Source organism: Tyto alba, unplaced genomic scaffold, assembly GCF_018691265.1.
Source record: "Tyto alba isolate M040663 unplaced genomic scaffold, T.alba_DEE_v4.0 Super-Scaffold_6, whole genome shotgun sequence".
Taxonomy (NCBI): domain Eukaryota; kingdom Metazoa; phylum Chordata; class Aves; order Strigiformes; family Tytonidae; genus Tyto; species Tyto alba.
The window spans coordinates 15674009-15687318 of NW_024881327.1; the positions used below are offsets into that span (position 1 = coordinate 15674009).

General features: G+C 38.0%; 1 protein-coding gene across 2 annotated transcripts in view; it reads right to left on the minus strand.

Annotated features, from left to right (window-relative positions):
• Nucleotides 1-13310, minus strand: part of PPP3CA (protein phosphatase 3 catalytic subunit alpha) — a 202103-nt gene that overhangs the window by 37368 nt on the left and 151425 nt on the right. For both annotated transcript variants that reach the window (XM_042807999.1, XM_042807998.1), the window contains exons 4-6: nucleotides 9909-10020; nucleotides 8438-8583; nucleotides 5946-6085 (exon numbers count right to left, since the gene is read on the minus strand). In XM_042807999.1, coding sequence (XP_042663933.1) covers nucleotides 5946-6085; nucleotides 8438-8583; nucleotides 9909-10020 — 398 coding nt within the window. The remainder of the gene's footprint in view (nucleotides 1-5945; nucleotides 6086-8437; nucleotides 8584-9908; nucleotides 10021-13310) is intronic.

The window sequence follows — 13310 nt, forward strand, 5'->3', positions numbered from 1 at the left end:
TTCATTATCAGTGCAGCTGCTCAAAATGTCTAGCCTATTATTTTTTTTTTCCATAGTATTCTTTTTATCCAGTACTAAGTGCTGCTTTTAAAGAAGATATAATGAAGTAAAAAATGCTCCTAAATAGACATGATAGGTGGTTCAGCTCCATCTCAAAGTGCAAGAGGTTGTTTTTTTTTTTTTTTAATTCCTTAGTTACCTTATTCTTCATAAATTGGTGAAAAATAGACTTCTACTAGCAGAATTCAGCTGATCTTACCAGGCCCACAGCTAGAAAGGCAGAGATGCCACATAGTGCTCCATTCACATACACACATAAGCACACAAAAATCTGACTGCCATCTTTTCTTCTAAGTGAATAGGATGGTATCTGTAATGAGCAAGCACTCATATTACCCTGACCACTACAACCTATGAGCATGCTATCTGGATATTTTATTTTGAAAAGGGTAAAGCAACTCTCAGGCATTTTTCTTCAGCTACGTGAAGTGGGGGCCGGGGAGAATCAAAGTTTTCAACATATGCAGCTATTGCTGGCACTATACCAGCTGTGACAATAAATACAGGGCTTTCATTTCCAGCACTTCCTTAACATCAGTTTGCTCCTGCCCAAATGCAGTTTCATATTAAACAATATTCCTCAACACAAAAAAACATGCCCTCCAGGTAAACAGCAGGAATTCCTGCAAAATGCCAACAAAAAAGAGAATATGGCAAAAGTAATCAGAAACAAGCTTTTACAGAAAAGATTTCTGCTTGGATTTTTTTTTTCTAATCCTTCTAATGAAAATTATCATCTTGTAATAAAATTCCCTACTAGTTTTTTTGATCGCTACCCTTCCAGAAACGCTCTCCTCCTTGCTCTGTTTTGCAGAGCCCAGACTGTAAATCAGATGAGCCAGAAATAAAGCAGTTGGCCAAGAGGGAAAACAAACAAACAGAAACCCCCCACGCAACAGGCTTTTCCAGAACCACCCAGCCTTCTGCCTGCGCTTCATGTGTCATGCTGAATCATGGAAGAGCAGTGACTCACGGAGAAAACAAAATATCCCACCGCTAAGCTAGAGAGATGTTATTCTCCATGGAGTGTGACATTCCCTACTTCGGCATCCTTTTTTCATTAAAATGCCTCATGCATAGTTTACTCGTTTGGAGGTCTCTCTTGCCTGATCACCGATTACTTCTACACAGTTTTGGAAGAGAAGCAATACTTTGCTAACATGAACCAAAACGGCAGATGTTTTCAAATTGCTCTTCCACCAATAACTGGGAAAACTGGATGCATCTAATTTTTCTCATATCCTTCGTCAGATCGTTAAAGCAGAGGCACAAATATTTTTCTTGTAAAAAAGAAGACATTTAAAGTTAGCCCAACAGCATCTCTGAGATTACATGCACATATAAAATCAAGTTTGCAGCAAAGCGCACTGGCCTCATGCATCAGCCTCCAAAGGCCACAGGCAAATGCTTTTGCTGCTGTGCTGTCCTAGGCAGCTCCCAGCACATTTCTTTCCACCTGCTTTTTCTTGCCCTGAGCTGTGTTGTATGCAGAGCTGCACTGCAAAGTGGAGAAAGGAACTGCGTGGTATTAGAACAAATAAACACATATCTTTTTTGCAGAGTCATTCTTTTAAAATTGGATGTGTTCCCAGGTCTGATGGAGCAGAGGAGCAATTCTACCAGTACAGCTGGGCAGATGAGGGCAGCGAAAAGCTTCTGGCTTGGGAGAAGTGAGAGTGGAAAAGTGAGCTAAAGAAACTGTTTTAAAATGCTGCTACAGAAAAAAAAAAAAAAAGTAAAAAATTGTAATTCATACAACTGTGCCTCACACCCTGAGGTGAAACACGCTAGTCTTCACAAGCTTTTAGCAGACACTTCCCTGGTCCTTGCGTACTCAGAAGCTTAACATACATGTAAAGTAAACCACTGAAATGATGTGCTGGCAGGGCCAAAATTATTATCCTACCCCAAAGCACCTGTAAGGCTGAACCACTTCACTGCTATCCAAGGCTGGCAAATGAAGTTCTTGGAGAAGTCTGCAGTGCCAGTCACTCTTGATCCTCTAACCATTTCTGCCTTTATTCTGTTGCTTTTGAAAAATACAAGTAGCCAAGAGCCAAACAGCTTTATAAAGCTCAACATTCCTTAGAGAACAGATACTAAACTCACTAAAAAAAAAAAAAACGAAGAGGCTGGAGAACTATACCTGCAGAAAACTTCTGGTATTTGCTCTGCTTCTGAGGCCATACATTGACTTTGGCCAGGCTCACACCACACTCATTCTCTTGTTAACAGTGAGTAATTAGCCAAGTCTCATACACATAAATGATCCCAGAAAGTGAGTGTTGAGCTTGCACATCTGCTTACCCCTGATAGGAAGCCCTTGATATACTTTACATAGGATAAGGCACTGCTAATTAACTCAGTGATGCAACTAAACTCCTGACATTCTTTACCAGAGCTTCAACTCAAAGGAAAAAACAAGCTGGGCATGGATCCAGTTGCAATTTTTCACGGTTACGACAATGCATGCTCAGAGTAACTTTGTCTGAATGCAATGAAAGAACATTTTCATTCTTCATCCATCCAGTAAATTTTATGGGAATGATGACATTCACCACTCTAGTGTGGCTTAGAAAGAGTTTTCCCCACACCTCAACAATTGCCTAAACCCACTTAGTGGCTGTCTCTCTAAGTTAATGTTCTTTTCAGAGTAGAATAAAGTCCAGCTGACTTCTTCAAGCTTTGTGATCACTGAAAGAAGCCATTCTCAAGACTATAAGTAGCAGTATATCTTGCCAAATCAGGTATGTTTCTTATAGAAATCCCTGAGAGTTACTGTACCACTAGTCCATGAAATAAATTCAATGGGTCATTGGCAAGATCAATACAACCAGCTAGGTGCAAAAAAACATTCACTAAATAAATTCAAGGCAAAACCAGATAATCTGATAGACAAAGAGGAACACTTCTTTACTGGCTGGATCAACTTAAAAATCAGGGGGGAGCTCACTCAGGGACAAATTCATTCCTCTTGTTCATAACCCTCCCTGGATATGATAGTAATTTGGGTAAGGATGAAAGAAAAGCTTCACTCAACTCATAATTAAAAGCCAATTTACACAACTAGCACACCATTAATTACTTCTACCTTTTCATTAAATTGCATCAAACATGACCATGACTGCAAATGACATACAACATTAAATTTCAGAAAGGGGAAATGAAATCTCATCACTATTGTTCTTTGTTCATATTAAGGTAGAGAACTTTAATAAATGTCCAAGAATTACTTAAATTTCTCAGTTACTTTTCACTGTGGCATTGTGCTATTGCTATTTCCAAGGATCCATATATTTTGACAATCCACCCCGTAAAATGCTGCTGGATGCAAAAGGTATGCATTAAGCGTTGACTCCTAGCACCCTTGAAAATTAAGCTGACTATTCTTTACACCTCTAAATGACATGTTAGGCCTGCGGTTTCATGAACTGACATTTTACAGTGCTAGCCATAACAGTTTCAAGAACTCTTACACAAAAGGGAATTTCTTGAAGAAAAACTTGGATCAGTTTGAAATTCCATAGGCTGTACGTGAGTGATGACCTAAGAAATGCAGTGAGGATTGTCAGACTAGTGTAAGCTACAGTCTTTATATTTTCTCAGGTGTATCTACCTCATACAGATGGCTCAACATTTTACAAATGAGTTTCGGCTGAATGGAAATTTCATGTACTACTGAGCTGGGAAGTCCTGTTAATGTGTTGCATGTACACAGTTAGAAAGCCACGTGACCGTTATTTTCCCCATAGCATTTTGTTATAGGAAGTAACTTTAAATCATAGAAAAGTCACTTGAAACTTGCCATTATAGTGAACGTGCCTGATAAAATGACAGTTATTACAGTTATTTCCTGGAATTAAGAGATCTTAATCATCTAGAAATCATTTCCCTGGCTCATGTGTGTGCCTGAAATGTTTCTGACCCTCCCTTAAAATGCTGCTATCTTTTAACTTTCTTTTCTGGAAACGACTGAAGAAACTAAGAAGTTTTATTCACTAAAGAATAAACCAAGTCTGTCCTATCAACAGACATTCTTGAAGGAGGACGGCATAAATCAGTCTTTCCTTTACAAGATGATCTGGCTGTTTAGGGAAATTCGCTCCTTTTCTCAGGAAGTAACTAGAAAAGGCAAGCATAATTAAACATTGCACACCAATGCATACTTTTTTTTTTTTTGGCCATGGATTATCATTAGGTAAACAATTAGTGACCTTCCAGAGCAACTAGGCACCTCTTTTAGGAGTAACACTTGGCCTTATATAATCTCAGACAATGTGACTCCAACCTAGTATTCTGCTCATGTCATTGAGCAGTTACATGTCCCTCACACATGACCTGACAATTAGGTATCTTTCAAATATTTCCTCTTTCCCTGAAATATGCGCTTTTCTGAATGTGAGCCGGGACTTAGACTAGATCTGATATATCTTCAAGAGGAAACTGATACATATTTTAGGGAAATTTTATGGTAAAACAGAGCCCTAGGGAAAAAAAAAAATAATTCTAAAATCTAAAAGTTGTTCCAATATATAATAAGCTCTGTATCTAAGAACAATGCATGTTTGCAGGGTTTTTAACTTTTGTAAGAGAGGTTCATGAGGGGAAACGGCTATTACTCACTATTTGCAGTGCCTGGGAGTCCCGGGCACGCTCCAGCGTTTGGTGCTATTGAGGAGGAATGATTCTACCCCCTTAGAGTCATAAGCCCATTTCTGCACAGATCAATTGTTTGCAAGTTTGACACCTTCTTTCCTAACGAGAGCAAACCTATTTATCGAGCACCTTCCAGAAGTTATCAATCCGAAGGTGGCAGTACGACTGGCCCACAAAAGGTGAGTGCTGGCAGTCCAGGCTGCAGTGCAAACCCGCTTTGTTCTCAGGCCATCCTCACCCTGCAGCAATTACGGCTCGCAGAAAGGACTAGGAAAACTAATTTTTAAAAGTCAAACCATCTATTACCTTCCTGCTAATGTTACCAACAGGGACATTGACTCTAATGGCTCTGTCTCTTGGTTACTGGTAGAAGCCACTGATTTACTTTTGGCATGTTACTGAACAGCTACGGGTCAGCTATGTGCAAGGTGAGACAGACACAAAAAACCCCCTGCCTAAACCACAACTACCACTAAGCAGAAAGGAAACCGAAAAGAAAGCTTCCTTTAAATAGTCACAAACTAACCCGCAGATTTGCTTTAGATGTCCTTCTATCCCCATTACTACTATTTTTTTCAGGAATAATCTCATGGTTATATTTTATTAACAAACATCAACAGAAAGAAATAATTTCAAAGATGAATTACAACTTGATATCATTGTGTTTAAGTCCATATGTGTTTCTGCAAGTACGTTACAGGCACCTGTCTGCATTTCAGCTCTTATCAAGTCCCATTTAACCAATGCTGTTCAAATCTTGAATTTATTGGGAAGAACTATTCCCAAACATAAACAAAAGTTTCACCAAACTGAGAGAAAAAAAGACTAGCTATTATGGAGGAAATCACAATTTTTACTTACCCTGAAGAGCAACAGGCAGTGAGTTTTCCAATGCTGGCGTCTTTCATTCAAAATGAAGTTCTAATTTTCAAACTAAAATGTAGTTACCTACCCTTTTTTAAAAGTGACACATTAATTCCCTAACTTACAAGAACAGAAGCAAAACACACAGGCTCCACTGAATAAAATTAAGTAATTTTAGGGTTTCCCAGTTGCTGTTGAGAGCAAGATACAAATAAACCAAACATGAATTTACCTGAAAACATGGCCAGCCTGCAGAAAAAAAAGCCCATTTATCTAAGTAGTGCCACAAACTCTGAGCAAACATTTGTACTGCAAAACCAGAACACGTCCATGTCCAGAAATGCATTGAAAGTCATAATATTCACCTGTAGAAGTACGAGCACCCCCTGACTGTGTTGTGAGTGAAGTGTTCCTGAGTCTTCTCATTTCCAAAGTCCTCCAGCGGGTCTGACCACAGGATGTCACACATAGGTCCGTATGCAGGTGGTTCCTTGAATCGATCTAACTAAGAAAAATAGGAGACAAAGAAATACTAACTTCTTTCAACTATGTATTGCAGAAACACTGAAGCAAAGTTACTGTTTTTTCATTCCGTGCACTGCCAAACAAAGACCCAAAGCAATCTATTTTTCGGCTTTGGGTTGCTCTCATCTTTAAAGCACTGGATTTTGAATAACAGTAAAACACTCCTCGCTAACACTGACAAAGATAAGGAAATGATATAACCAAAAATTAAGAGATACAGTGGATTGCATTCTGTGTGCATTTTTGTGTGCATTTTTTTCCCTTTTTCTACTGTTCATTGCAAGCATTTCAGTTGACAAGAGAGATGGCATTTCTGTATTTCGTGACTTTTTTAAACATCATGGCACTTGATTTATGTGAGGCACCTCAAGAAATAAAGACAACAGTTATTTCAAAGCAAGTTGCATTTTGATTTAAATACATTTTCACAAAAAAATTGTATTTAAATACCAAGACAACATCTCTGCATTACAGCATCTTGCCATGACATTCTTGTTGCTCTCTTAACCTTAGCCCTAATTAGGCAGCTAAAAAATACTCTTTCTGCCTACTGGTATTAAAAATTTCAAATTATATAGAATCATACTGCAAATAAGACAAAGTATAGCAAAATACCAAAATACTGAAAATGAGTATTCCTCTGCAAGAACGTTTTAACATTAAAATACTCCCTATTAAGACAGGTGTAAGAATGAGGCCTGCAGTCCGAAACATTCTCTGATCTGATCAGAAAGGTCAAGTAATGATTTAGTAGCATACCTAACATACTTTTTTTCCCACCGCCCCAAAAAAAAAAAAATTCAAAGAAAAATAATTGGTTTTATATGTTTTCAACACTCAGTTGAAGAGTTTTAATAAGAGAACTCTACAATTTTACCTTTGTGTCCTTGTCATGAAATATTCATAACATACCTACCCTTCTAAGTATTTCAGCCCTCTACCAATTCATAGTTTTGGACCTGTAATTCATTAAAATTAAATAACAATTCATAAATATGCAAAGCCAATTACTGCTGATTGCCAAAGATTAACAAACCTGCTAGTGGGGGGAAAAAAAGAAGTGAAGATGTTAATGACCCTAATCTAGAATCTGAGAGCTAAACATTTTTACTCTGCCATTATATACCGTTGCAAAGCCAGCTAATTTTTAGGCAGTGAATATTTTTGCTTAATGAGATAGCGAACCTTTACCTCCAAAACAAAACTTTACATTCACTAATTTTAAAAGTGCAGCTAATATCTTAATCTAATTGCTTTTAAACCAAAACATGTAATTACTGGCTCAAGGTTGTGTTTTTTTTTTTTTTTGTTGGGTTTTTGTTTGTTTGTTTTTTGTTTTGTTGTTTGTTTTTTGGGTTTGTTTTTTTTTTTGTTTTGTTTTTTTTTTTAAACCATATTAATTTCTTAGTAGGCTACAAATTAACCTCAGAATATAATTTATCTTTTAGTAACTTCAAACCTCAGAAGTACATATCCATGTTTGCAAGTCTCAAATTGCAAGTAAGAGGTGAGAAAATCTTTTCTGCTGGATATTCTAAGAATGAATGGTTTAAATATCTCCTTGTAGAAATACCAACTGAGATCTCTCTTACAAAACACCTGAAAAAATTAATCCTTGATAACATGCAACAACACTGGCTTATGTGAAGAAACTGTTTGACATTGTCTAAGCAAGGCTTGGTAAGTTGATGTCTGTGTGGTACTCCTGTGTTCTGAGAAGTTCCTCATAATAATCTCATGACAGTTCAGAGAACAATTTGCTAGGCACTCAAGTGCAGTACTATTAAAAACACAGCAGGACCTACTGAAAATGAAGCTCTTGACTCCTTTAAAAATAATAACATCTTGACTATATTCATTGCAATCATACCATACTTTTTTATTACGTGTTTTAAATATTGTGAGTTTTTTCTAGAGATATTTTTATCTCTTCTCCAAGAAAGCGCAGAATGCCTGAGAAGGCGCAAGGAATCATCAGATGGTGTGCTTACATTGTGCTAGTAAGATGACACCTAAAAGAAATCAATACTATGCATTCATTTGCACCTAAATACTTACATACCTAACATTTATTTTTTTAGAACACAAAGATGATAAATCCTTTGTTATACTGGACGCAGGTGATTTCCTCACCTCAATAAAATATGACTAATTGCAGCAATTCCTTTTAGCTTCTATTTAGAAAGGCCTTTAAAAGGTGATAGTGTCAACATGAATGTCAAAATGACATACAAGCATCTTACACGAATGAATGACAGTGAGAAAGAATTCAAGTTTTAGTTGCTGGCAATTAACTGTTCACTTATTAGACCTGAGCACTATTCAGACTTACTTTTCTGATGTCATCTAAAGTGTTGATCTCTGGAGACAAGCCACCATGTACACACAGGAATTGTTGGTTCATCAGAGCAGCCAAGGGAAGGCAGTCAAAGGCATCCATGCAGGCATCATATACGCGTTCTGAATATTTGATTTTACCTTTTAAAGATTAAGATGGTATCAGAAAGTGCCATCAACACTTAAGAGAAGAAAAGGAATTAGGGTGCTGCTTAGTATCTCCGTCTTGCTCTCACTGCTCCCTCTAGCACTGAGGACTGTACTAAAGCTTGCATCATGCAAAAAATTATTTAGGATTATTGTTAAGAAAATATTTAGGATTATTGTTATTTACTGCTGGAAAAATTCTTCAGATTCTGAGGTGAGACTAATAAAAGTTCTGCCAAGTTTCTTGTATTTTTCTAAAAAACTGTAAATAAACAATTTAATATAGCATTGTAGTCTGCCATGAAATCTATACAGCAAGCCTTAAAAAGTCTGCTGAATTGTTATCATCTACTACATTGTCACTCAATATACTCTCTATGAAGTAATCAGAACTCTATCCCAGTCCCTTATAATTAATTATCTACAGAAATGCCATTATGAAATGAACAACGTGATACAATGAAGCTGAAATGTTAATTTACCAATATGCATATTAAACTCAGTAAACCATGAAGCCTTTGAGCCAATTAACATTTCCTTTATCCCTGATGATAAAAAGGGGACACAGACTTATGGCAATGGCTTCAGCTTACAGAGCCACGGGGGAAAAAAGAAGCTTCATTGTGCAGGTGAAGGTCTACATCTAATGAGCTCTTATGTGTCAGCGTATCCCTTCTTGCAACACAGAAAGAATTTCTATAAAAAGAACATACCAAAAAGCTTAAGCCTACTTCCAGGGTAAATGTGAAAACGCTATACTTAAAGGAAAACCAAACCAAAACAAAACAAAAACAACACCACAAAAACCCACCTAAAAACCTCATAAAAATTCCTTGCATTTTTCTCCTGCTGCAGATGAGACCCAGTGAGATGCCACCTCCTCCCTGGGCGAGCAGGGACCTGTCGCAGAGGTGCCAGAGCTGGCGTGCTGGCAGGCTGTGACTGCAAAAATCAGCAGCAGCACGAAGAGCACCCAGGCCCAGACGGCCCCCAGGAGCCCCGGGCTGCTTCCCAGGCCAGGCTGGCACGCTGAAGTGTCGCAGTACCCACAGCACCAAGTGACAACACCCCTGGGTTTGTGTGGGTAGTCGGTCACTACCTGCTGCAGGGGCTCTCACCCTTTCCTTTCTCCACCACCGAGACACCCTCTCCAACGCCTGCCCTCTCAGGGAACAGTGATTAGAAGTTAAAATTAATGATAGTTAACGTGAAAAGTACATTTAAAGTTACTGGTGGTAAACCAGTATCAAATATTCACAAAATAACAAAACAAATTGTTGAAAAGGAAGTTAAGAGGAAAAGGGACAAGGTAGACTTACATTCTTGCTTAAACGTGAAATACTCTGTTAAATGTCTACATTCATGATTCCCACGAAGTAAAAACAGTGTTTTGGGGTAAAGGATTTTCAAGGCCCACAAGTACAGCACACACTGTGAATCAGAAACAAGAAGGAAAAATAGAATTCAAAATTAATGACATAATTCAACCCCTTATGTTCCCTTCCACCAGAAAAAGCTAGCAGAAGAAAAAGCATTCTGTGTGAAACATTTATTTTCAACAGGTTAACTTTACTCTTCATACATTACATGCGAACATTTCTCTGCGCTTCAACCTGGACTGGCTGAAACTAGTACCAGTATTTTCTGATAAAATTTTACACTTTTGCCAAGTGGTATCTCCCTGTTCAGTCGTGCATTGCCTTCAGTGGCCTCAGCTATCAAGAAGTAATTGCTGTGCATCTCCGGAATGAAGCCCGTACTCTCCACCTGGCAGATGAGGCAGGAACACGCCATGGAAACAATTTCAGCGGAAGATCCACATTTCCTGGCTTAAGGAAAAGTTGCCCAAGAACAGTTTAACTCACACTTCAGGAAATACCTCAGCTTCCAGTATTACACAGTTTTTACACAATGCTTGTTCATTTTTCACTTAGCATTGCTCTGTACAAATAACTGAGAAAAAAACCCCACAGAAGTTTTCCATTACATGAGGTTCCTGCAAAGCTACTATGAAGCCTTTTATCTTTCCAGAAGATTTCTATTTGAGATGACATTTCTTCTAGACATGTTTTTAAAGATTAAAAAAAACCCAAGATTTGGAGAGGCTAATCTCTGCTCAGACCTCTCAAAACCATCTGATTAAAATAGCTGTTTTGAAAACAAAACTGACACAGCAATGATGCCAAAGCATTACAAGACTCTTGAAAAATGAGTAAACTTGCAAACTTCATGGAAGATTTATTCTTTGTGCAGGATGACCATGCTCAGGTATCTGGCTGAGAAACACAGCTCCAAGGAAGCTGATACAAATAGGACCCATTCACCCCACAGATGATCCCACCATCTGCAAGAATGCTGTACAGACCACAATGGCTTCTCAAAAAACACGAGCTAGAAAATGGTCTGAAGAATTTCTCCTGCAATCCTTCCTTTCTGAAATATCCACGAACTGCAAACCTGTTGCACGAGAAACAAAAGCTGTCAATCTCCCCTACTTTAATTTTCAACTACCTCCTAACACTCCCTTTTGTTCTGTTGACAAAAAAAATATTTATTTATCTTAACAATCAATAGACTGGAAATGAAGAATGTATTCCTAACCACAGCTTCTGCTTAGGGCAAAATCAGCATTTTTTTCAATGTAATGTCTCTAAATTTGTACAGTATGAATTCCATTCTACAATTCAGAATGTCTTGATATACAGAAAAATTACATTAACCATGGCTCAACATTTTGATTTCTGCTCCCTCATTTGCTACACAGTCCTCATCTTAAAAAAAAAAAAAAAAAAAGTAAAGAAAAAAAGATGAAATATTTTTATGTTTGTGCTAAACCTCATGCTATCCAAAGATAATTGCACAGCAGCAGGGGTTTTATACTACTACTCTTTATTTTGAATTTATTACACGTAAACCTCTGGATGCTCTGCCCATACTCTGCAATTTCCATTGTTCTACTCAGAGGGTCTAGAACCAGGTAAAAAGAGCAGAAAGCACAGGCAGCACCCTCCAGGACTTGCAAAATTAATTCTCCCCCTTGGAAACACATGGGAGGCCTGCCAGCTCGCACCGCCACTTCTGCCTCCCAGGTGCCACTGCCACTGCAGGGAGAGAGATGAGACCTCAGAGCGCCAGGTAGATCATGCTGATGCAATCCAGCGTGAAATTACGGTGTTCTGTCACAGGAATTATCTGCCGTGGCCCAAAAAAACCGCAAAGGGTGTGCCTCGGGAAAGCCTCCTCTACCTGTGATAACTCCAGCAGGCTTGGGTTTGAGGATTTCACTTCAGTGGGGAAGGAAGCCTGCACTTCTCCACATCACCAGCGCAATTCTCACCCGCTTTGGTGATGGCTTCTTCATTCCTCTAAGAATTCCCAGAACCTTCCACTTCTTTGAACTTAACTGGCTAATGCAAAATTTTGATGTAAATGATGTGAGACAAGAAGTTTAAAGTGACACCTCCAGCCATGCAAGAAAGGTTCCAGCTTTTAAAGTTGTATCTAAGTTACCTTAGAGCTTCTAATCCTGCCAAAGCACCTTATAATTTAGGAAAGCACAATGACTAGTGCTTAGATGAAGTGCTTTATTAAAAAAAAAAAAAAAAAAAGGGTGGTTTCTCTTTCCCTTATGAAGTTTTTCATTTTCATAAAGCCTTGGCAAGATTGAAATGAGCATCAGGTACTTAAAATAACATCCAGGGAAAACAAGGAAAGATGGAAGCTTTATCTTTTTGGCATTTGGTACTTGCTTACAGGTAGATCTCTTTACATTTGCTTATCATAGATTTATTTTTTCTTTTTTCTCTACTTCCTGTGAAGCACACATGAGAAGCAGACCGAGACGGTAACAGAGAATCAATGCAGTCCAGAAAGTTCTGTTTCCCTGCCACTATTCAAATAATATATATGCCCACCATTCACATTTTGTGTTGTTTCCACTAGTACCGTATCAAAGGCTTATTTTGCTTAGGTAATACCTTTATTTTTCTGTTCGGTAGTCCAGTGATATAATATCATAATACTAAACAAGAGCTAATTAGCAGAATTTTTTTCCCCAGTTAACTAAACAGCAAATATGAGGGTGACAGTTTTTCATGGCTTTTCAATTTACAGTCATTTACATACAAAAAACCCACTTGTGTCCAAAACAACGTATCATGAGCAAATATTCTGTTTTTATTTTTTTCTAACTCTGCTTTGCATATTGTAATTCTTACTGAAGTAAAAAGATTTCTGTTAATTTGCCTTGTTGAAAATCTGAGTTTACAATCTTCAGTTATTTGGTAATACTGCTTCCCAATAGCAAAACTTTAAAATATCTTTATTTTCCCCTCCAACTTTGTAATCAAGAATATACTACACATCGGCTCTGCTGTAAACCTATGTAAAAAGGTATATCAGCAACTTTGCCTTTGCAATCTGGCCATCTCTAATGTATTTTTGGCCTGTTTTATTTCATACTATCAAAAAAAAAAAAAAAGGTTTTATCTCTCAAATGCCAGCCCTCCAAATGAACCCTTGTTTACTTGCTTAGTGTCTTCCAGCTGTTGAAATAGCAGATATGTTAAGTTTATAACACAGAGATAATCTGCCCACCTCCCAGCTCCTATAGTCAAGCTGTTTTCCTGCTGAGGCTCTGGTGGCCTCAGCGTCGGGAAAGAAAAGATCTGTGCAATTAAGCCCTGTGTAAGCCAAAGGCACATATTTTCAAAACGGACTTG